General features: G+C 34.7%; 1 protein-coding gene across 4 annotated transcripts in view; it reads right to left on the bottom strand.

Annotated features, from left to right (window-relative positions):
* MAPK10 (mitogen-activated protein kinase 10) overlaps positions 1-24,198 on the bottom strand; it is a 315,377-nt gene that overhangs the window by 158,228 nt on the left and 132,951 nt on the right. For 2 of the 4 annotated variants that reach the window (XM_058719591.1, XM_058719590.1), the window contains exon 3: positions 5,952-6,023. The exons of 1 other annotated variant lie outside the window; for it this stretch is intronic. In XM_058719591.1, the coding sequence (XP_058575574.1) occupies positions 5,952-6,017 (66 nt within the window). In that variant the 5' untranslated portion in view covers positions 6,018-6,023. Of the gene's footprint in view, positions 1-5,924; positions 6,024-24,198 lie in introns of all 4 variants that reach the window. One more of the 4 variants, XM_058719592.1, reaches the window with a different exon arrangement.

The following is a 24,198-nucleotide window of genomic DNA, read 5'->3' as shown; positions in this document are numbered from 1 at the left end:
TTCTGCAAGATGAGAAACATTTATAATAAATTTTAACTTGATAAACAAGCAATGTCTTGCAATATTAGTATGTGACACCAAATGTCACATGATCACAACTGAGCCAATGGCTCTTCTCTATCTCTCTCTCGCTCGTTGCAGTATTGTGGGTGACCATCTCCCATGCTCGGATGTTAGCCATGGTATTTGGCAGAAATCAGTGATTTCTCAGAACATTGAAAGGTGCCCACAACCAGCACTAGTGTATTTTTTGTCCCTTCAAAGTACCAATGGACAGTGTTTTGTTTTTCCATACAAGAGTAAGCTTAGGAATGCGTTGCTTCATTCTAGGTCAGACTGCCTGCAGATATAGACCCTTTCCTCTGCTGCCTTATTGTGAGTTACATTAAATAGAGTATATGACAAGAGCTTATTAATACTGTAAATGTAGTCAACATCCAAGCGTATACAATAGCCCCATGCAGAAAAAGATTCCATTGAGCCAATAGCTAGCAGTGATTCCATTAGTGATAGTGAAAGTCATCCTACACAATAACCCACCTCTCCTCTTTCTTGTCTCCCTCACACCAGCCATGAAGGTTTTCAAAGGTAAGTGCAGGTTGATTTGCTTGTTTTTCTTTATGTTTTGAATTTTCTTTATTATTTTGTACTATATTACAGTATTGTAATCATTTTTATATGAATATTTTTGGGTTGTGGATGAATCATCTGAGTTTCCTTTATTTCTTATGGGGAAATTCACTTTGATATATAAGTGCTTTGGATGATAAGCATGTTTCCAGAACGAATTATTCTCACAAACCAAGGTTTTATTGTATTGGGATTTTAGACAATGAATGCAAAATTAAACACAATGTATAAAAGCAGATACAGAAGAAAGTCAGAGCTGGGCTTCCTCAAATAATACACAGCACAAGAAATCCCTTGAAAGGAAAAACTAAGATAATTTTTTTCTTTCCCTGTTACATGAAAAACTAAAATAATAAAGGAAAGGTTTATCAGTTTATATCTCAAAATTACAGCCATTCATTTACAAAATACAAAGAACTTCAAATATATCCATGCTCAATCTACTGATTCCCTTAAACCATATTAATAGGAAGTCAGTGTCTAATTTGGTGTTTTGAGGTGGCAGACAATCTCCCCGAAAATCTAAAATATACAAACAATGCCATTTATTTCATAGACCACCAAAAATGGTTTTCAGTTTCCCTGTAAGATTATACAGGTTTTCCTTTGCCTTGCCCTATCAAAATGTCTTTTCCTTTGCTGCTCCACCCCTCTATGTTGGTATAAAAGACTTCTTTCCATCTAAGATGGCCATCCAATGAAGTGTAAAAGTTTTAACCACATAGTTCCATCATCTTTGAAACAGAAACACAATAACCCATCAAATGAAATAAACTTGAGCAAATCAAGATACTTCAAATTCAATATGCTTTAAAGCAAAAAACTATTTTTTTAGAACTCTATAACCCTGGCATCAGGTTTAATGATATTTTTTTTTAATGTCCTAGGTACTGTAATCTGAACATATCACTTAAAACTAAACCATTCCATGGGCATTCTAGAATACCCATCTTTTTAAGTTCCCTGGTTTACTTATTTCCAGGTTTATAAAAAGTTCTAAGAAGTGAACATAGCCCATAAAGTATTTGCTAACATCCTCAAATTTCTAAAGATTAAAAGAGGAGCATGATGCACTAAAAAATAATAAATCAGAAGTGATCAACAATGTTGCTACAAGAGTAAGTTTTTGTTTCTGTTTTTGTCTTTGTTTTTGAGAAAGAGAGAAAGAGAGCTCAAGCAGGGGAGAGGGGAAGAGAGAGAGAGAGAGAGAGAGAGAGAGAGAGAGAGAGAGAGAATCTTAAGCAATTTAACTTTCTATATTTTCTGTAACTGCTTATTGATAACAAATGAAAAAATTGGAAATATTACATAGTATAAAAAGCCACAGATTAAGATTCAAGAGACCTGGCTGGATTCTGAATACAGTTGACCAGTTGTTGACAAATTACTTAAGGTCTTTGTGTATTGTCTGTCTGACAAGAAGTTGGAAACAACCTAACCCTGCTGGTGATCAGGTTAAACACAACAGCATACCAGGAACCTGTGAAATGCCTCAGGAAAAAGAAGCTTCCAAAAACATAGTTTGAAAGTAAATCCCTGTGCATAACTGTCTCTAAAACTGAAAACACTCTTTTCTCTAAATTGCTAGAGTAGTAAGTCAGGCACAGGGCTACAGAAAAGAAAAATAAATAAACAGACATTATCAAATAAAAATTCTACATGGAAAGTAAACAAAATGTTCAGAGTCACAACCAGCAACATTCTGCTTACTATAATATTTTTAGATGTTTTAAAATCTATACAATATGCACGTATCTAGATACCAAAAGCTAAAAAAAAAAAAAAAAGCAAAATACCAAAAGAAAAAAAAAAATCAGTCATTAATAAAGCTCATGCTTTACTTCTCTTTATTCCTTTGCTTTAAAAGAACTCTCACTAGAAACAGACATTCTGCATCTGTGCCCAAAGATCGGGAGCTGATTGGAAAAATAGAGTTAACCTACAAAAAGACTCTGGATTGAAAACTACAGCTTAAGTTTTAAGGTCTTTTTTATTGATCATCTTTGAAGTTCAGACTTAACCTTGAGACTTAACCTTAACATAAAACATGAATTAGTTTTTTGTTTGTTTGCGGTTCACTTTATAAGTGTTAATGGCCATCGTTAATGAATAGGCTCTCGGAATCTAAGGAAACAGCACACAGTCAAATAGCCTGCCAGTGGTAGGGCCCAGACATTCTACCCAGAAGTTCAGGCCTGCTCATTTCAAACAATGCACAGTCACAGTTGCAACTGCTTACCTAAACCAAATATACATCATTCATTGATTCATTACGCAAATATTCAGTGACAGCCCACGCCATGCCACATGTTGTGCTTAGCACTCTGGCACATCAGTGTGCGAATGAGACAAAATTTCAACAGCATGCTGGGTATATATTCAACAACCACAGGGAGGGAGGACTCTTGTTTGTAGTAATTGCTTATTTACATAATGTACATACTCCGATAGTAACAGACTTCAATCTACTGACCTCACACCATTGAACTTTGAGTTGGGGAGAGAGGTGCTCAATCAACTCTTGTGAGCCTGTGTGAGCTTGCTCCACCACACCAGTGAAAAAATTCCTGCCCTTGTGAAAAATGCATTTTAGTGGAGAGAGAGACACAACATACTAGTCACACATATGGTATACCAGCTACCAAAAAGTGTTACAGGGGGAGAGGAAGGCTGAGAAGTCAGGTAGGCAGACTAGGTAAGAAGGGGCAATTTTAAATAGGAGAACCAGGAAAGGTTCCCTTAAAAAATGACATTTAAGCAAAGTCCTGATGGTGGTGGAGGAGTGAGCCAAGTGGACATTAAAGGAAGAGCATTTCTGGGAGGGGGTCTCTAGGTGACTACATGGTAAAGGCTTGGGTATTTATTTTAAGAATTTTGGTTTTTACCATAAGTGAGATGGAAAGACATTGAAAGCTTTTTCTGTTTTGTTTTGGTTTTAGCCAAGGAGAGGTATGGTCTCACTTATACTTTTCAAATATGACTTTTGCTGATGTTTTGAGAGTTCACTATGTGGGGGTGAGCAAAGGAGGAAGCTCTGGTGATCATCCAGGCAAGAGGCCATAGTAGGTTGAATCACTGAATTCTACTCCTGAAACTAATTAAACTCTCTGTCAGCTAACTAGAATTTAAATAACAGTTGGGTCGGGGCGCCTGGGTGGCGCAGTCGGTTAAGCGTCCGACTTCAGCCAGGTCACGATCTCGCGGTCCGTGAGTTCGAGCCCCGCGTCAGGCTCTGGGCTGATGGCTCGGAGCCTGGAGCCTGTTTCCGATTCTGTGTCTCCCTCTCTCTCTGCCCCTCCCCCGTTCATGCTCTGTCTCTCTCTGTCCCAAAAATAAATAAAAAACGTTGAAAAAAAAATTAAAAAAAAAAAAAATAAATAACAGTTGGGTCAAAACGGTAGTGGACAGAATGTTGGGAAGTGGTGAGATTTCAGATATATTTTAAATATAGAGCCAACAGTATTCGCTAACAAACTGAATGTGAAGTGCTGCCCAAAAGATGATTCCAAAGATTTTGTTCTAAGGCCCTGAGAAAGGTGAATCTAGCATTTACTGAATTAGAGTAGAGCAATTTTGGAGGAAAGTTCAGGAATTTGGTTCAGTGTCTGCAGAGTTTGATAGACCTGTAAGTGAAGATGTAGGACAGGCACTTGGGCCTGAGTCTGATTTTGGAGAGAGGTTTGGGTTGGCCACATAATTGTGGAAGTAGTCAAGATACTGATAATACTTAAAACACTGGGACTCAATTGGAGCACCAGAAGAATGAATGCAAATTTATTTGAAGTTTAGTTAGCCATTTAATAAACACATGTTCTAGCAAGTACTAACTCACTTAATTCTTGTGACCCTGGAAGGCAGGTACTATGATTGTCCTCTTTTTGCAAATTTAGAAACTACAGCACCGAGAGATTAAGTAACTTGCCCAAGGTCACAAGTAAATGGCTAATAAGTGGTAGATTTGGAGTTTCTAACCAAGGCTGTCCAGATCCAGAGTTCTTGTTAGAGACTGGAAGTTATCTAAAGGCCTGAGGCCTCCAGCACTACGACATTCAGAGGTCAGAGAGATGAGGCAGATCAGTAAATCCTATGTGTAGCATGTAACAAACACGTTTTATTCTCCAATAGAAATTCTACTTATACTCAGAGAGAATATTTGTTTCCCTGTATACGTTTTTACATTTTCTGTAATAAGCACATATTACTTCTAGAATCAGAAAAAACTGTACTAAAATAATAGAAGGTGTAGTTATTTTTTAAACCTTGTTTCAATGGATGCATGTCACTGCCTGTTTACAGTACAGCTCAGTGAGAAGATACAATGAAAATCATTACAGAAAAACTGAATTGCTTTTTGCTTGGGGCATGAATAAAGTTACTATATAATTTATTATCCAAAGAACAGTCCTGAGAGTAAAAGGGAGCACTATTAATTATACCATAACAATAGGCTGAATTTAGGATTACCCTAAACATACCTATAGTAGGAAAAAGCACCCCAGGTAGCTTCTTTTTTTTTTATTTTTTTTTAACATTTATTTATTTTTGAGAGAGAGAGACAGACCGTGAGCAGGGGAGGAGCAGAGAGAGAGGGAGACAGAATCCGAAGCAGGCTCCAGGCTGTGAGCTGTCAGCACAGAGCCCGACACAGTGCTCGAACTCACGAACCGTGAGATCATGACCTGAGCTGAAGTTGGATGCTTAACCTACTGAGCCACCCAGGCACTCCCAGGTAGCTTCTTTCCTAAGAATAGTGTGTGTGAATAGAGGAAAGCAGTCTTCTATCTGGTCCGTTTACACTACCTTCTTATTATTGTTCGTTGTAGGTTAAATATACCTTTATTTGCTATTATTATTGTTTACCCTTTTACCAACTACCAGTTAGCACTGGGCATCAAAAAACAAACTGAGCACCCCCTGCATGTTACTATATGTGGGTATCAGAGAACTGCTACATAGAGCTCATTAGTCCTTAGGATGAGAAATGATAACACAGACTTCAGCTATTTTGATGATTGAAGCCACATTCAAGGATTAGGAAAGACATATTACTGACATTAAGTATAAATAAAACCTAAAAAGAAATCACATTACACAGTGATTAAACACTATTATTTGTAATCATTAAAAAGAATTATCTTCATTTCTATTCTAACTTAAGAAAACTGGGAAAGAAAAAACATCTAACTACCCACCTCTAATTCCCAAGTCATTTTAAATCTATATCAATACTAACTTGGTGTAGAACATAGGCAAGCTGAAATGGCAAAATGGAAATACAAGGGAATATACTGTACCTTGTTTTACCTGTAAGGAACACACACCTGACAAAAGGCAATTTTCACATCCAAGGTTGGTTCACTGCAGTAGTACAATAAATGGAGGCTCATAAATACCTATAGAAAAAGGGGGGGGGGGGCATGAATTTCTAAATCACCTAATTTTTCATTATTTAATAGCATAAACTTTAATATAATTTGAATTAAACACAAGGTGTCATGCATAACATATATTCAGCATAATCCTTATCCCGACTAGTACTAGGTACTTTTCATAAATCATAAACACTAAATAATAAAGTAAGGTAAGATGTTTTATTTTTATAATGATCAACACCATCACAATCATAAAGATTAGATAAAAAGAATTGGATATACTTAATAAGTTAAAGTTTAGAACAATTTATTATACAGTACTTTCAGTTCTAGGCAACTAACTTTAAAAATCTCAAACATATGCTCAAGAGCATATATATAAGCATGCTTATTACAGAATAAAGGGACTTTTAAATAAACACTAATTGATAATAGAATTATATATAGGACTTGAAATAACTGAATTCAAGCTTAAGGTATCAGCGTAGATAAATTTTTCAAACATGATGTTGAGTGGGGGAAAAGGCAAGTTTCAAAAGGGTATGAAGATCATTATATTATTAATATAAAATTTTAAAATATACAAAATCATACACATTACTTTGTTATATAATCATAAAACCAAAACCAAGAAAAAAAATGGGCACTATATTAACATCAATTTAATCTTGGTTAAGTACAAAGATTTCAATTACATTATTTTCCATATATTTAAAATATTTTATAATTTTGCAAAGTATTAAGGACAGGATAAAATCATGTAATGGTGGTAATGCCAAATTAAGCACTGTCTTATTGAGTATGATGAAGCAGCATCAGAGAAATCCAACTGAAAACTTTTTCAGTTCAGTTAAGCTCACTTTACTGAATATATTGTGTGCAAGGCACAATTCTGTGAGTTAAACAATTTTAAAACCACGACTGACACAAGACTTCTGTTTCTGGAAAAATGAATGATTTGATATCCTGAAAACCACTCGGTGTAAAACTCCTAAAAAATTAAATGAAATGTAGAAATTATATTTTTAATGCATAACTGAAGTGCCAGAAAGAAAAGAAAGAAAGAAAGAAAGAAAGAAAGAAAGAAAGAAAGAAAAAGGAAAGGAAAGGAAAAAGAAAAGAAAAAAGAAAAAAGAAGAAATTAATTCTGAGGCTGAAAACAATGTGAAAGAATTCATGCAGAGAAGTGAAAGAGCTGAAGTTGCCTCTTGTCCCTAGGTCATCTGCTGATGTCTGAAGATGAGAACTTTCATTTTTACATAGTAGCATGCAGAGTCCAAGAAACAAAGCTTAGAATCTATCTATGGTGAGAAGTCACATTGAAGACACCTGCACGGAGCTTAATAGAGAACTTTTAAACAAACTTTAGAACTAGCAAAACAATCCCAGAAGGAAGGTCTGAATTGTAAGAAAAAATATTTTATGTGGGAACTTGGTAGATTTTTTAAATTTAAGAAAGAATGAAAGGGCAAGAACATATAAAACATTCCTGAAGAAGAGCAAAATGGGTGTTTGTGGAGGTTAGGAGGGTCCACAGTTGTAGTTAGTAAATGTATGTGGGCTTGATGCAGAACTAGACCTATAAATTAATAAAGAGCCAAAAACAGACACATACATACATGGAAACCTAATTATGTTAAAGTTTGCATCGCAAATATTTGGGGAAAGAAGAAACTATGCATTAAAACATGCTGAGACAATAGGTCATGCATCATAAATATGGGGGATGTAGGTGGGGTAGAAGCACACCCCTGTTGAAAGACAATACTCTATCAGATCTTTCACACTTCTCCATATCTTGCAAACAGAAGCACTGGCTGTTTTTATTCCAGACTATCTTCTCAACGATAATTACAAAGCAAACAGTCTTGGAAGAGAGAGATAGTATCTCCCTCTGGAACAAAGGGCAGGTTTGATTACTCTCCAGTATAATAAAGATAAGGTGTCCCTCTGGGACAAGCCATGCTTACTGCCATTATAAATACATGGCTTCCTTTGCCAGTATAAATACATTCCTTTGGAGTTCCTCTTCCAAAATGTAACCCACTCTATATGCAGTAGTCACCCGACCTTTGAGTCACCCTGCGTGATTGAGGGCTGAGGAACGGGCGTGAATGTTGACATTCTAGCTACTGCTATTAATGTGAGTAACAACAAGAATCTGTGTCCACTTCTTCAAGCTACGTGGTAGAGTCACACATGTTTGTTTCATCATTATTTTTTTACTTATTATATTTTTATAAAATTTTTTTATGTTTATTTTTGAGAGAGAGGGAGAGAAAGTGAGAGTGGGGGAGGGGCAGAGAGAGACAGGGACAGAGGATCTGAAGCATGCTCTGCACTCACAGCAGAAAGCCTGATGCAGGGCTCAAACTCACCAACCGGGAGATCATGACCTGAGCCAAAGTTGGACAGTTAACTGACTGAGCCACCGAAGTGTCCCTATTTCACTATTATTTTTTTAAACCTTACATATATGAAATACCATTTGATATGTCAAATATTTTATAATAGGAAAAAATTCAAGTGACACAAGGAACTAGTGGTCCTTCATTCTTTTGCTAGACATTGCTGTGTAGGCACAAATGCCTGGAATCAAAACACTCATAATAGCCATTAATGGGAAATGATCTTGAAGAGAAATGCTGAGGGGTATAAAGAAGGAAGATAGAAGAAATTGTGCTTGATGATAACATTAAACTACTGAATTAAGAAATTCGGGAACTTTTCTACTTCTAGACTTTCTGTTATATAAGAAGGTAAATTCCCCATTAAAAAAAAAAACTACTAAAATATACTCAGAAAGCAAAAACTAAAACAAAGCAACAACAAAAAATATGGTTTACTCCTCAGATTTTAATCTGTGAGATTATTTGATTGTATCCATGAGATTTCAAGGAGATTTATGTATCATTTTTGCCAATTACCTCTACTTTTTAAATTTTTAAATTTAGTTTTAAATCAGGTATAATTTACACATAGCAAAATGAACTGTTCTTAAGTATATATGTTGATGAGTTTCGACAAATGCCCATACCCACGTAACTCACATTCCAATGAAGATAAAAAATAGTCTGAAAACCCTAGCCCCCCCAGGCAAACAATGTTCTAACTTCTTTCAATGTAAATTGGTTTTTCTTGTCTTTGAATTCACATAAATGCAACCATACAGTATGCACTCTCTTTTGTTGGGCTTCTTTTGCCCAGCAATATGCTTTTAGTATTCAGCCATATTGGCATAAATTTTAGTAATGGTTCATTCTATAATGGCGTTTAATGCATCACAGTGTGCTATCCATCTACTTTAGGACATTTGAGGTGTCTCTAATTTTTAATATTATTAATAATGCTCCTATGAATACTTACCTACATGTATTCTTGTATAAATATGCTTTCATTTCTCTCAGGAAAAGTACCAGGAGAAAAAATTGTTAGATCATGAGATTAGGAATATATTTTATTTATGAAAAACTGACAGACACATTATCAATCCCCTGCAGCAATGTATGAAATTCAGGTGTTTTATATCTTTGCCAACATTTGGTTTATCAGTTTTCTAAATTTTAATCATTCTAATGGGCATTTAATTACATTTTGTTATGGTTTTATTTTTTATTCCCCTGATGACTAATGATGTTGAGCTTATTTTTATTTGTTTATTGGCCACTTATTTATAATCTTTTGTGAAGTGCCTTTTCAATTTTTTTACCCATTTGGTGGTGGATTATGGGTGGGGAGAGGAGATTATCTCTTATTTTTTACAAAATATAGAAATCTTTTGTTTCAGATGAAAGTTTTCTGTCATATATACATATTATAAATATTTTCTTTCAGTTTGTGGCTTCATATTGAACTTAGAAATGCTGTCTTTTAGTAATATTTAATTTTTATGAAATGCATTTCCTTTGTCTTTCTTTTATTAGTAGTGCTTCCTTGAGTTTATCAAGGGATCTTCCTTGAGTTTATCAAGGGTGTGATCCACACCAAGTTCACAAAGATATTCTTCCACATTTTCTTCTTGAAGCTTTGCGTTGTTAATTTTACTTTTAGGAATATAATCCACCTGTAATTAATTTTAATCTATGGTGTGACTTTTTTTAACGTTTATTTATTTTTGAGACAGAAAGAGACAGAGCATGAACGGGGGAGGGTCAGAGAGAGAGGGAGAGAGAATCTGAGAGAGGGAGAGGGAGAGAAAATCTGAAACAGTCTCCAGGCTCTGAGCTGTCAGCACAGAGCCCGACGCGGGGCTCAAACTCATGGACCCTGAGATCATGACCTGAGCTGAAGTCGGATGCTTAACCGAGCCACCCAGGCACCCCATAATCTATGGTGTGATTATATATTGAGGTATATACTGAAGTTCATTTTTCTCCTTATAAATAGCCACTTGTTCAAGTACCCTCAGTCATAATAACTTCCTTTCTATACTGAGTTACCTCACTGCCTTCGTCAAAAAATCAATTGACTGTACAAGTGTGGATCTATTTCAGGAACTTTTTTTGGTTCCATTGACCTACTATCTATTTTTACCCCATTATCATTCTGTCTTGATTATTGCAGCTTTATAATAAGTCTTCAAATTAGGTAAGTCCTCCAAATTTTTTTCTTCTTTTTATTTGTGAGACTCTTCTGGATCTTTGCATTTCCATATGAATTTTAAAATCAGCCTGACATTTCAAAACATCATTTAAAAACTTTCTGCAATTTGGTTGAGAATGTAGTAGAGCTATAGCTCACATTGGGAAGAAAGATATCTTAACAATATTGGGTATAGTTTATCCATAATCATGGTGTATCTGCCCATTTATTTTAATTCTCTCTAATTTACCTCAGGAATGTTTCAGAGTTTGCAGTGTATAGATCTTGTATGTTTTTCTTTAAGTGTATTCTTTAGCATTTACATTTTTGATACTAATGTAAATGGCATATTTTTAATTTCCATTTCCCAAATGCTTATTTCTTAAAATAATGTTAATTTTTGTAAGTGAACTTGCATTCTACCACACTGTTAAATTCATTTATTAAATCCAGTAAATATTTTTAGTTTGTTTAGGATTTTTCTTACACATAGAAAAGTTGTCTGCAGATGAAAATAGTTTTTCCTTTTCCTTTCCAATCTGTTTTTCTTGCCTAATTGTTCAAGTACAAAGTTGAATAGAAGGGAGGAGATGTTAATGATCTCTGTCTTTTAAGACATGTATATAGTCCACTTAAATTTAAAGTGAATATGAATATTGCTGAGATCAAGCCTACCACTGTACTCTTTGTTTCATATTTTACCCTTGTATTTTTTATTCCATTTTTTCCTCCTTTTCAGCCTTTTTTGGAAGAACTGGGTATATTTTTGTTTTCCATTTTATTTTACCCAGTAGCTTATTATTTATACATATTTTTTAGTGGTTGTTCTAGAGTTTGCATTTTTAATTTTTAGTCATCTAACTTCAAATAATATGATTCTACTTTACATATAGTTTAAGAAACTTACACTAGTATACTTCAATTTTCCCCTCTAGTCCTCTGAACTATTGTTGTCATATATTTTACTTATACATGTTTTATAAACCCCATAACACATGGCAATAATTTTTGTCTTAAATAAGCAATTCTATTTTAAGGAAATTTAAATTACAAAGAAAAGTATTGTATATTTGCTCACATATTTTCTCTACGTAGTTCTTTCACATGCTTCTTTAAGTTTATTGTTAAGCATTTATGTTTTTGATATTATTATAAAAGGTATTTTTATTTTATTCCCATTTTCTAAATGTTCATTTCTGGCATTGAATGGGAAAATGTTCTCCCAGCCCCTCTTCAGTTTTTCCTTCAGTCTTCTCACAGCACTTTGTTCACGCTTTTATTATGAATATCTTATAATATTGTAACTGTTTTTTCATATGTCTATTCCATACATACTACATTATGTCCTTCTCAGGTAAAGTGACCATGTTTTATTCATGTTCACAACCCCAGGGACCAACACTATTCTCAGTATAGAGCTAATGTTGAGTAAATGTTTATTGAATAAAAGCAGACTCAAATTAAAAAAGCTTCCTTCCTTCTCTAGTACAAATCTAAGTATTTTATTATCTCTGCATATTCAGATCTATAAGTTTTCAACAAATTTGGTGCTAATAAATTAGGAATGAGGAGTTTGTAGTGGTGGGAGTATGAGAGTCCAACACAGATGACCTCAAAATGCTACCCAGCAAGGCTGTTTTTAGTTCTGTACTGCTGAATTGGGCATGTGGGAAATAATAATATCCAGCCTGCCACCTAAAATGAACAATGTATTTTAATTTTTAATGAGTGAATAATCTTTCTATGGAAAGTAAGCATCCTGACCTTTCCTGGTTGCATTATAAAGATTCTAAATGTAGCACCATGACTAAGTCACTAAGTCACTGCAGAAACTCCTTGTTCCACAAAGGGACATTACAAGAAAAAGAATGTTCAGTATGATATTCTCAGTGATTTACAGAAAACTAGTCTGGTAATAATATTCCCTAATAACATGGCAGAAAGCATTTGGCACCACTGCATAGAAACAACATAAATGGCCAGGGCATTATCTCGATATTAGTCTAAAGTATAATTAATGACAATATCTTGGTGCAGTATAGGACCCATGAGTAGCTTGAAAAAGGAGGGGATGCTAATTTGGGGAGTTTAGTGCTTTCAATTACTGATTGTTCTTGTGGGAAAAGTCCCATATGTGCACTCCTTGCTATGTAGTATACTGAGTTTCTCTTCGTTACATGGCTATATGTGTTAATGACTACCCTGAACAAAGCAGTAGGCCAAGGTGTATGAATGAGATATACTTAATTTATTAGATTGAACTGGTGCACAACAGCTACTATAAAGAATGTAACTATGATATGTTTTAATAGCTTAGATCAATACTTAAATTCGTTTGTATGTGAGATGTGCCAACAAACCACAGGAAGTTTAAGAAGTTTTACAGATGCAAAAAAATCAAATTGTTCTGGGCAGCTCCAGGCTCCCATGGTTTGTCACTAAATGTAATACATGCAAGAGTAAACTAAATGAGCAATTAATTACACAATATGTTTTGAGATCCAGCACTTTCCAAGTTTAACTGATATACAACAAATTCATTATCTGTAAATACTGTAAATAGTTTTTGATTTATTACATATGACTTATTAAAATATGACTCTCTTAACAGCCTGTAAGCATATGTACAATATGAGAATACAGAGTCATTGTTAATTACAAGAACAAAAACACTCTGTCTCTTCTATTCCCTAAAGAATTCTCCCAACTATGTATAAAAAACATACATATTGGGGCACATGGGTGGCTCAGTCGGTTAAGCATTCGACTCTTGATCTCAGCTCAGGTGTTGATCTCAGGGTCATGAGTTCAAGCCTGTGTTGGGCTCCACGCTGGATGTGGAGTCTACTTTAAAAAAATTAAAAATTAAAAAAAATTAACATTTTTGAAAAGTACATATAAAGAAACAAATGAAAAGTAAATATACCATGAAACAAGTAATTATCTTTTTAGTTCTGACAGTGAAAAAACATTAAATTTAATGTTCTATTAAGAATTGTGCATTTGCTTACTTTAAGATATTATTAAACCTTTTGGTCCATGGACTACAATTTTTTTCTCAGGGACTACCATTTAGAGCAGAAATCAGCAAATTGTGGCCCATGGACCAAATTCAAATCACCACATGTTTTTGTAAATACAATTTTATTGAAACACATCCATTCATTAGTTTACATAGTGTCTATGGCTGCTTTTACACTATAATAGTAGATTTGAGTAACTATGATAGAAACTATATGACCTGCAAAGGCTAAAATATTTACTATCTGACACTTTATAGAAAAAGTTGCCAGGAGCACCTGGCTGGCTCAGCTGGTACAGCATATGGCACTTGGTCTTGGGGACATGAGTTCAAGCCCCACATTGGGCACAGAACTTACCTCCAAAAAAAAAAAAAAACAGAGAAAGAAGAAAGAAAGAAAGAAAGAAAGAAAGAAAGAAAGAAAGAAGAGAAAAAATAAAAGGTTGCCAACCTCTGATTTAATTTTTTTTTCAACGTTTTTTATTTATTTTTGGGACAGAGAGAGACAGAGCATGAACAGGGGAGGGGCAGAGAGAGAGGGAGACACAGAATCGTAAACAGGCTCCAGGCTCCGAGCCATCGGCCCAGAGCCTGACGCGGGGCTCGAACTCACGGACCGCGAGATCGTGACCTGGCTGAAGTCGGATGCTTAACCGACTGCGCCATCCAGGCGCCCCCAACCTCTGATTTAGAGCACTCTCGATACAAACATGTAGAAGCACATCATTAGCTTCAGTATAAAGGCAAAAATAATTCAATGGCTCTAATCATAAGTATATAAGTACACAAAATACTTTTTCATAAATTATACTTAAATTTAATATATATTATTTCTTTCCAAGTAATCTATGCTTGTCTTTATTCCTTTCCAAGTAATCTATGCTTGTCTATATCTAAAAGCTAAATATCTCTTAAAATATTGTTCATATAACAAGATAATTGCTTCCAAAGAAATCCTTTAATAAACTTATTTAGCAGGAGTAAAGCAATAGAGACCAGAATATAAGAGATGAGAAAGCAACAAATACATAAGAAATAGGAAGGATTATTAAGAGAGAGGACATATAAAATAAGAAATGTAAAAACAGCAAAATTCACCAATTCAAGAATTATAATACAAACATTTTTAAGTTTCTTAATATTGAACATATAACATTGCTTCTGGTCCTGGAAACCTGGTAGGGTTAGCTAACATGGAAACTCTCACATCACAAAACTCTAGATTAGCTGGGTAAACTGTAACAAAAAGTAGTTTTGGATTTACATTAAAAAAGGAAAATTGCCAGTGGTGTTATGAAGTTGGCTCCTATAATCAGCTAGCAAAAGCTGATTGTGCACATCTTTTCCCAACTCCATGCCTGATGACGCTACTTCAGTGGGGTTTAAAATTGTTTCTTGTGGGAACATTTAGACCATAGAAACTGGTATATTCTACAAACCAAGCTTTCTTCAGAGAATTGGTGATTAAACATTGAGTGTACACAACTGGAAGTTACCAGGTACCGGAAATGAAAGAAGACACTAAAAAAGATAAATCACAAATCTCCAGATATATCACAAGGAAAGCAAATAACTCAAGTGAGAATCATCAGATACTATAAAAAAAAGTATCACCACCATAAGAACTTTATATGATCAAAACAATTAGAAAGACCATAAGTAGGAGTGAGTGAAATAATTAAAGAGTCAGAATAAGGAACAAAGGAGGAGGGTTAAGATGGTAGAGAAGTAGGGTAACCCTAGGCTTGCCTCCTCCCTCAAACAGCAAGATAAATATCCAATTATTCTGAACACCCAAGAAATTGATTGGAAGTCTTAAAGAACAAAGTTGCACATCTACAAAAAGAAAAACAACAACCCATGGAAAGTAGGAACTGAGAAGAGTTGATTTGTGGGAGAAAAGAGCTTCAGGTGCTGCAGTGGGGAAGGATCCCTGATCACAGAGAGCGGTAAGCTAAGAGTAAAGAAAAACAAATAGTGAAAACACACGGGGGACAGCACAAGAAAACACTTCCCCAAAACCACTGGTAGGGAAAAAAGAAAGGGTTTCAATACCACCAGTTTTTTTATAAACAGCAAAGATTGAAGTTTCAGAGCTCAGTGCCTGACAGCATTCCAGTGAAGAAGCAGGACAGAGCCATGGGAGTGGGCTGCATGTTCTGAGGATCCCCTGGGATCCTTGGAGTGCTTTCAATAGAGGTGATAGGGTCCCTCCATGGGCAAAAGACCTGGCCAAAGCCACTGAGCTGTCCCATTCACTAGTATAGGAACAAAGATGCCAGCTGAGGGCAGCAAACGGTGGTGCCAGCTGTGTGTTGCAATTTACCATAAACTCTGAGCTGCTGCCACCACGCAATCACTCAACTGTTTCTGGGACAAGCTCAGGCTACAGGGCAGCAAGACCCTCCCTCAGAGGATCAGCACAGGTAGAAACCCAGGGAGCCTCTGAAGTGTGGGGTTTTCAAACACGGCTTTGTCTGAGATAAAACCCAGGAGGGCAGACAGTTCACACAGACAGGGTGAAAGGGGGGATCTGCCGGAAGCCTTGGACACAGAAGGGGTGACTGCGCATCTCTGACATAACCAACTTCCCACTCTGGAGAGTAGAGAGGAGGGTGAAACCATTTTTACTCCTATCCAACAAGCACTGATCTACCCCAGTGAACTAAACAGCGCCAACAAGTGGAGAACAGAGCTGTTACACCAAGCCACACACCCCTCTGCCCTCCAAACACATCTCCACTAGGGCAAGTTGGCCTGAGAATCAGAGCCACAGGCCCCTTCCACAGAGAACAAGCACAGCCCCTCCCAAGCACTAAGTCTACAGATCATAAAGTGTGTAAAGCTTCAGCTCTAGGGGAAATGTGACCTAGCTTCTTTTGAGGTTTGTTTTTGTTTGTGTGGTTTATTTTTCTTGGGTACAGAAAGAGCAAATTTTTAATTTTTTTAATTTTTTAATTTTCAACTTTTAATTTTTTTTATTTTTTTCTTTTTCTTTTTTCTATCAAGCTTCTCTTAATAACCAGACCAAAACATACCTAGGATCTAGCTTCATTATTTTTTTTAATCTTTTAATTTTAATTTTATTTTATTATTTTTTTCTCCAAAATGACAAGTCAGAGGAATTCACCTCAAAAGAAAGAACAGGAAGAAATGACAGTAAGAGATTTCATTAATACAGAAATAAGTAAGATGTCTGAACTACAACTTAAAACAATTATAAGGATTCTAACAGGGCTTGAAAAAGCATAGAAGACTCTGGAGAATCTCTTACTGCAGAGATAAAAGAGCTAAAATCTAGTCAGGCTGAAATTTAAAATGCTATAACTGAGATGCAAACCCAAAGGATGCCATAACAGTAAGGATGGATGAAGAAGAGGAACAAATTACTGATGTAGAAGAAAATTATGGAAAATAATGAAGCTGAAAATAAGAGGGAAACAAAGGTAATGAATCACAAAGGTAGACTTAGGGAACTCAGTGACTTATTAAAACTGAATAACATTCATATCATAGAAGTCCCAGAAGATGAAGAGAGAGAAAAAGGGGCAGAAGATTTATTTGAGCAAATTATAGCTGAAAACTTTCCTAATCTGAGGGAGGACACAGACATCAAAATCAAAGAACAGAGAACTCCCATTAAAGTCAACAAAAGCCATCCATTGCCAAGGTATATCATAGTCAAATTCACAAAATACACACACAAGTAAAGAATCCTGGAAGTAGCAAAGGAAAAAAAAGTAAAGATAATAAAGACTAGAGCATAAATACAAGATACAGAAATAACAGCAACAATAACAAAACACACAGTAGAACAGATCAATGAAACTAAGAGTTGGTTCTTCAAAAGAATTAATAAAAATGATAAATCCCTAGCCAGACTTACCAAAAAGGAAAGAGAAAGGACCCAAATACATAAAATCACAAATGAAAGGGGAGCTATCACAACCAATACCCCAGAAATACAAAAAATTATAAGAGAATATTATGAAAAATTATATGCCAACAAACTGGACAATCTGGAAGAATGTATAAATTCCTAGAAATATGCAAACTGCCAAAACTGAAACAGGAAGAAATAGAAAATTTCAATAGGTGTATAACCAGCAAAGAAATTGAAACAGTAATCAAAAATCTCCCAACAAACAAGAATCCAGGGCCAGACGGCTTCCCAGGGGAATTCTACCAGACATTTAAAGAAGAGTTAATATCAATTTCTCTCAAACTGTCCCAAAAAATAGAAATGAAAGGGAAACTTCCAAACCATTCTACGAAGTTAGCATTACCTTGGTTCTAAAACCAGATAAAGACACCACTAAAAAGGAGAATTACAGGCCAATATCCCTGATGAACATGGATGCAAAAATTCTCAACAAGATACTAGCAAATTGAATCCAACAATACATTAAAAGAATTAATCACCATGATCAAGTGGGATTTATTCCTGGACTGCAGGGCTGGTTCAGTATTTGCAAATCAATCAACGTGGTAAGCCACATTAATAAAATAAAGGATAAGAACCATATGATTCTCCCAATAGATGCAAAAAAAACATTTGAGAAAATATAGCATCCACTTGATAAAAACCCTCAACAAAGTAGGGATAGATGGAACATACCTCAATATCATAAAGGCCACATATGAAAAACCCACAGCTAATATCATCTTCAATAGGGAAAAACAGCCTTTCCCCTATAGTGTCAGGAATAAGTCAGGAATAAGACAAAGATGTCCACTTCTCACCAGTACTATTTAACATAGTACTGGAAGTCTTAGCCTCAGCAATTAGACAATGACAACAACAACAACAAAATAAAATAAAAGGCATCCAAATCAGCAAGGAAGAAGCAAAACTTGCACTATTTGCAGATGACATGATACTCTATGTAGAAAACCCAAAAGACACCACCAAGAAATTGCTAGAACTAATATATGAATTCAGCAAATCATAGCATATAAAATCAATATACAGAAATCTGTTGCATTTCTATACACTGATAATGAAGCAGCAGAAAAAGGAATCAAGGAATTGATTCCATTTACAATTGCACTTAAGACAATTAGATACTTAGGAATAAACCTAACCAAAGAGGTAAAAGATCTGTACTCTGAAAGCTAGAGAACTTCAAGAGGACACAAAGAAATGGAAAAGCATTCCATGTTCATGGATTGGAAGAACAAACACTGTTTAAACGTCTAAACTATCCAAAGGAATACACATGTAATGCAATCCCCATCAAAATACCACCAGCATTTTCACAGAGCTAGAACAAACAATCCTAAAAAAATGTGTATGAAACCACAAAGACCCCAAATAGCCAAAGCAATCCTGAAAAAGAGAAGCAAAACTGGAAGCATCACGATTCCATATTTCCAGCTATATTACAAAGCTGTAGACTTCAAGAGAGTTTGGTGCTCACCCAAAAACAGACATATAGGTCAATGGAACATAATAGAAAACCCAGAAATGTACCCACAACTATATGGTCAACTAATCTTCAACAAAACAGGAAAGAATATCCAGTGGAAAAAAGATGGTCTCTTCAACAAATGGTGTTGGGAAAACTGGGCAGCAGCATATGAAAGAATTAAACTGGACTGTCTTATACCATACAGAAAAATAAATACAAAATGGATGAAAGACCTAAATGTGATACCTAAATGGTTTCATCAAAATCCTAGAGAATAGAGGCAGCAATCTCTTTAACCTTGGTCACAGGAAATTCTTACAAGACACATCACCAGAAACAAGGGAAACAAAAGCAAAAATGAACTAATGGGGCTTCATCAAGATAAAAACCTGCACAGTGAAGGAAACAATCAACAAAACTAAAGGCAAACTATGGAATGGGAGAAGATATTTGCAAATGACATATCTAATAAAGGGTTAGTGTCCAAAATCTATAAAGAACTTATCAAACTCAACACCCAAAAAACAAATAATCCAGTTAAGAAATGGGCAGAAGATACGAATAGTCACTTTTCCAAAGAAAACATCCAGATGGTTACCAGACACATGAAAGATGCTCAACATCACTTATCATCAGGGAAATACAAATCAAAACCATGATAGGATACCACCTCACATCTGTCAGAATGGCTAAAGTTAACAACACAAGAAACAACAGGTATTGGTGAAGACACAGAAAATGGGGAACCTTTTGTACTTTTGGTGGGAATGCCAACTGGTGCAACCACTCTGGAATATGGATGTTCCTCAAGAAATTAAAAATAAAACTACCCTATGATCCAGCAATTGCACTACTAGGTATTTACCCAAAGGATACAAAAATACAGATTGGAATGGGTATATGCAACCCAGTGTTTATAGCAGCATTATTAACAATAGCCAAACTATGGAGAGAACCCTAATGTCCATTGACTGATGAAAGGATAAAGAAGATGTGGTATGTGTATACACACACACACACACACACACACACACACAATGTAATATTACTCTGACACCAAAAAGAATGAAATTTTGCCATTTGCAACAATGTGGCTGGAACTAAAATGTATTATGCTAAGCGAGATAAATCAGACCGAGAAACACAAATACTATGATTCCACTCATATGTGGAATTTAATAAACAAAACAAAACAGATAAACATATGGGGGACGGGGAAATGGAAAAAAACCATAAGAGATTCTTAATAACAAGGAACGAACTGAGGGTTGACAGAGGGAGGTGGGTGAGGGATGGGCTAGATGGGTGATAGATATTAAGGAGGGCTCTTGTTATGAAGAGCCTGGGTGTTGTATGTAAGTGATGAATCACTGAATTCTACTTCCAAAACCAATATTTCACTGTATGTTAACTAACAAGAACTTAAATAAAATTTGAAAAGAAAAATAAATAATTTAGAAAGCTACGTAAATTAAAAAATAAAAAGGAACAAATGCCATAAGAAATAAGTTATCACTACTATAAGAAGAAAAATTGGTAGATCTGAAAATGAACTAAATAGACATTGTGGGAAAAGTAGCTTTTAAATTAAAAGCCTAATAGGTTAATAGGCTGAATAGAAATAATCGAGCTAATGAAGTAGAAAAAGATTCATAAGCATTTATCACATACTAATAAAGAGATGAAAAATATAAAAGATCTAGAGATACAGGCAATAGAATAACAAGGTCCAAAATAAATAAAACAAGTTTCAGAAGGAACAAAGCAAATCAAATGTGCAAGGGGCAATATTTGAAGTGATAATGACAGTTAATTCTCCTATATAGTTGTAAAACATACTGAAGTCCTTAGCAGGATAGATAAGAATAAATCCATGCCTAAAAAGAGTACGAAGAGCAGTCAACACAGTAATAAAATCCTAAAAGCAACTAGAGATGAGTCAGAATCCCCATAACAGAACAATTGGACTGAAGGAAGGCTAATGCGTATATAAGTATTAAAGTAAGAAAAATGGTACCTTAGAATGTCACTTTAAAACACAAAATAGAGGGCTCCTGGATGGCTCAGTTAATTCGGCTCAGGTCATGAGCTCATGGTTCCTGAGTTCCAGCTGCACGTCAGGCTCTGTACTGACAGCTCAGAGCCTGGAGACAGGCTTCGGATTCTGTGTCTCCCTCAGTCTTTGCCCCTCCCCCCACTCGTACTCTGTCTCTGTCTCTCTTTCTCAAAAATAAATAAACTTAAAAAAAAAAAAACATACAATGGAACCATAAGAAAGAAAAAAATACAAAACAGAACCAACACGATGAGAACAATAAAACATATAAACAAACATTAAAGAAAAGATCAGTTTACTACCAACATATAATAGAAAGTAAAGTTCTCTAATTTTGATGAGAAAAATTCTAATTTTGATGGCAAAAACATCCTATAATTTGCAACCAGTTGGAGGACAAGTAACAAACATTAGAGGTCACCCCCCCTCGTTCATCAAGTAGGGACTCAGAAGCCAAGCAAGGGAGCGCAATAAAATAGTCCCAATACAAAACCACCCTCAAAGTAACTTAAAAAAAATAGGTTTTCTGCTTAACAGCAAAGAAATAAAAAATAAGATATTGTTTTACCTCTCAAATTCTTGAAGTTTTGATGATTAACATTCAATGCAGAAGAACAGACCTAACCTATCTTCCTCCCAGACATCTATTTCAATATTCTACTTTATTCATGTCAATGTAAAATAGCACTAAATAAATATTCGTTAAATGAATTGCTATATGTTGCAAATTAAAATAGATACAAACTGTGGGGACAACTTGACAATAAGGTATTTGATTGCTTTAAAATGCATTTAAATTTTTTTAATGTAATTTATTGTCAAATTGGTTTCCATACAACACCCAGTGCTCATCCCAACAAGTGCATTTTAAATTTAAATAATTCCATATCTAAGTACTTATGGCAAAGATATAATCAAGTATCTGTACAAAGATTAATCTATAAGAATGTTCACCATAGCATATTCACAGTAAAATAGTTGAAAAACTAAATGTTCAATAAAAATAGATTAATAAAAGCACATTAAAAGCATATAGCATAATTCCATTTAGCCATTTATAAATTACAATATGTATAAATGTTCACAATACATTGTCAAGTGGAAAAATATAACAAAAATGGGTTACAATATGACCCCAATCTTTTTTAAAAAATAGGTATGAGTATAGTCTTATAGAGACAGAAATGTGCACATATTTAATTTTTGTGCTTTTATATGTTTTTCAGTTTTACAGTGAAGACTGCATCTTTTTAATTAAAAATACTACTACAGTATATAGTAAAATAGCAGATATAAAGCTTTCTTCAGTTTCTTTTTTAACTGAAAGAAAACATAACAAATATCTAAGCAACTTCTTTTCATAGATAAGAAACTTAAGACCTAATAATAAATGGTTAGGAAATCTTCCAAATTCATACATCATCAGTGAGGCAATAAGGACTCAAATTCAAATGTGATAAATTTTATGTAGTAAACACAGATTAAATTTCTAAAAACACTGACCAGCAAACATTTTAAATATATTAGAAATGGCCTCTCAGGAATTGTTTTCTAATTCTACCTAAAATTCAAGTATCTGGGGCCCGAACCTAAACACAAGTATTTCACTTAATTTTCTAAAATATCCTGTACAGAATTACATTAACACAGAGAAAAAGGATTTTTTCATCATCCTTTTCATTTGGAAAATTATTGCTTAAATTGGTTCTAACAGTTTTAACAGGCACCACCAGTTTAGATCTCACTATCAATCACAAAAAGCATTTTATCCAGGTGAAGTATATAAACCACTACCTTTGCCTAGTTACATCTTTTTCTTCAACATTCCTCAAGACATTTTGCTATTCAAATATCAAGAGGTATAAAACTCAGCTCTTCAGTTACTTCATGAAACCCTATGTACCTACCACCACCACACCTATAATTCTACTCACACAATACTCAGCCTCTAACATCCGCATGCTCCACACATCTGTAATAATTTCTAGGTTTGTATATGAATTACACATGATCTTCTCTAAATAGGAGCCAGAAAGGAAAGATGACATGGTTTTCCTCACCGATTCTACATTAATAAGATAATATTTGTAAAGCATATAGTGCCTTTTACATAATAAGCACCAAATGTATGTTTCTTATATATACAATGTGATAGATAGATAGATAGATAGATAGATAGATAAATAGATAGATAACATTTCACATCACAGATGATAAATACATAAAGACTACAAGTCCCAAAAAGTAAAAACAGCAATAGTGATACACACTAAAGCATTTGGGTGTGGTCAGAATTCCCTATAATATGTAAAAACATTTTTAATATTAACCTTATTTCAAAAAGAAAATTCAAATTCCCATCACCTGGACTAAATGAAAAATATCCATGTATTTAGTATCCACTGTATGTCAGGTAGCTATACTGGACAGTCATGTACAATACCGAAGAATTCAAAAATAGAAGGTGAAAATCAGTGCCTTTATGGAATTTCCATAAAATTAAAATATTTGCATATACACGGGTTTATTTTTAAATCCTCAAAGTTAAAAATTTACCATTAAAGTAACTTTTAAATTTTTCTAAGGATTGACTTTTTAAAATATATTTATTTTAACACAGATGAACATAATAATATGCCTTAAGCAAGAAAAAAAAGAAAGAAACCTTTGGGCAATTAAGTCAAAAGGCAAAATGAAATCTTAATTCCACTAAACAAGTAGCATTAATGCTTTAATTATGTATCCCCACAATAACCAGGCCAATAGAGGCTATTCATTAGGTGAAATGTCAACTTGAATCCTGGAGAGGTGCTGAACTTACACAAACAACTTGGTCCCTTAAGTGATGTGGAAAAATCTAACAACGTAATGAGAAGAATAAATTCAGAGGTCACTCTATCTTCCAGTCACTTAGCAACTAAATTGGAGTGAAGAGGGCAAGAGGGAAATGATTTCTAAAAATAATTAACCATAAACTCTGAAGTAGAGATAAGTAAAAAAGAGGATGAAAATGGAAGCAGCTTTTTCCATGGTTTCAAGCCAGCTCTTTTTGTAGGGACATATTTATCACCACCCAAAGACCCAAATGCAAGGTCTGTTGCCCTTCCTTTCTATCTATACATCTCT

Source organism: Neofelis nebulosa, chromosome 3, assembly GCF_028018385.1.
Source record: "Neofelis nebulosa isolate mNeoNeb1 chromosome 3, mNeoNeb1.pri, whole genome shotgun sequence".
In the NCBI taxonomy this organism is placed as follows: domain Eukaryota; kingdom Metazoa; phylum Chordata; class Mammalia; order Carnivora; family Felidae; genus Neofelis; species Neofelis nebulosa.
Note: the sequence above shows the minus strand (reverse complement) of the source record. Positions and strands in the feature narration are given on the sequence as shown.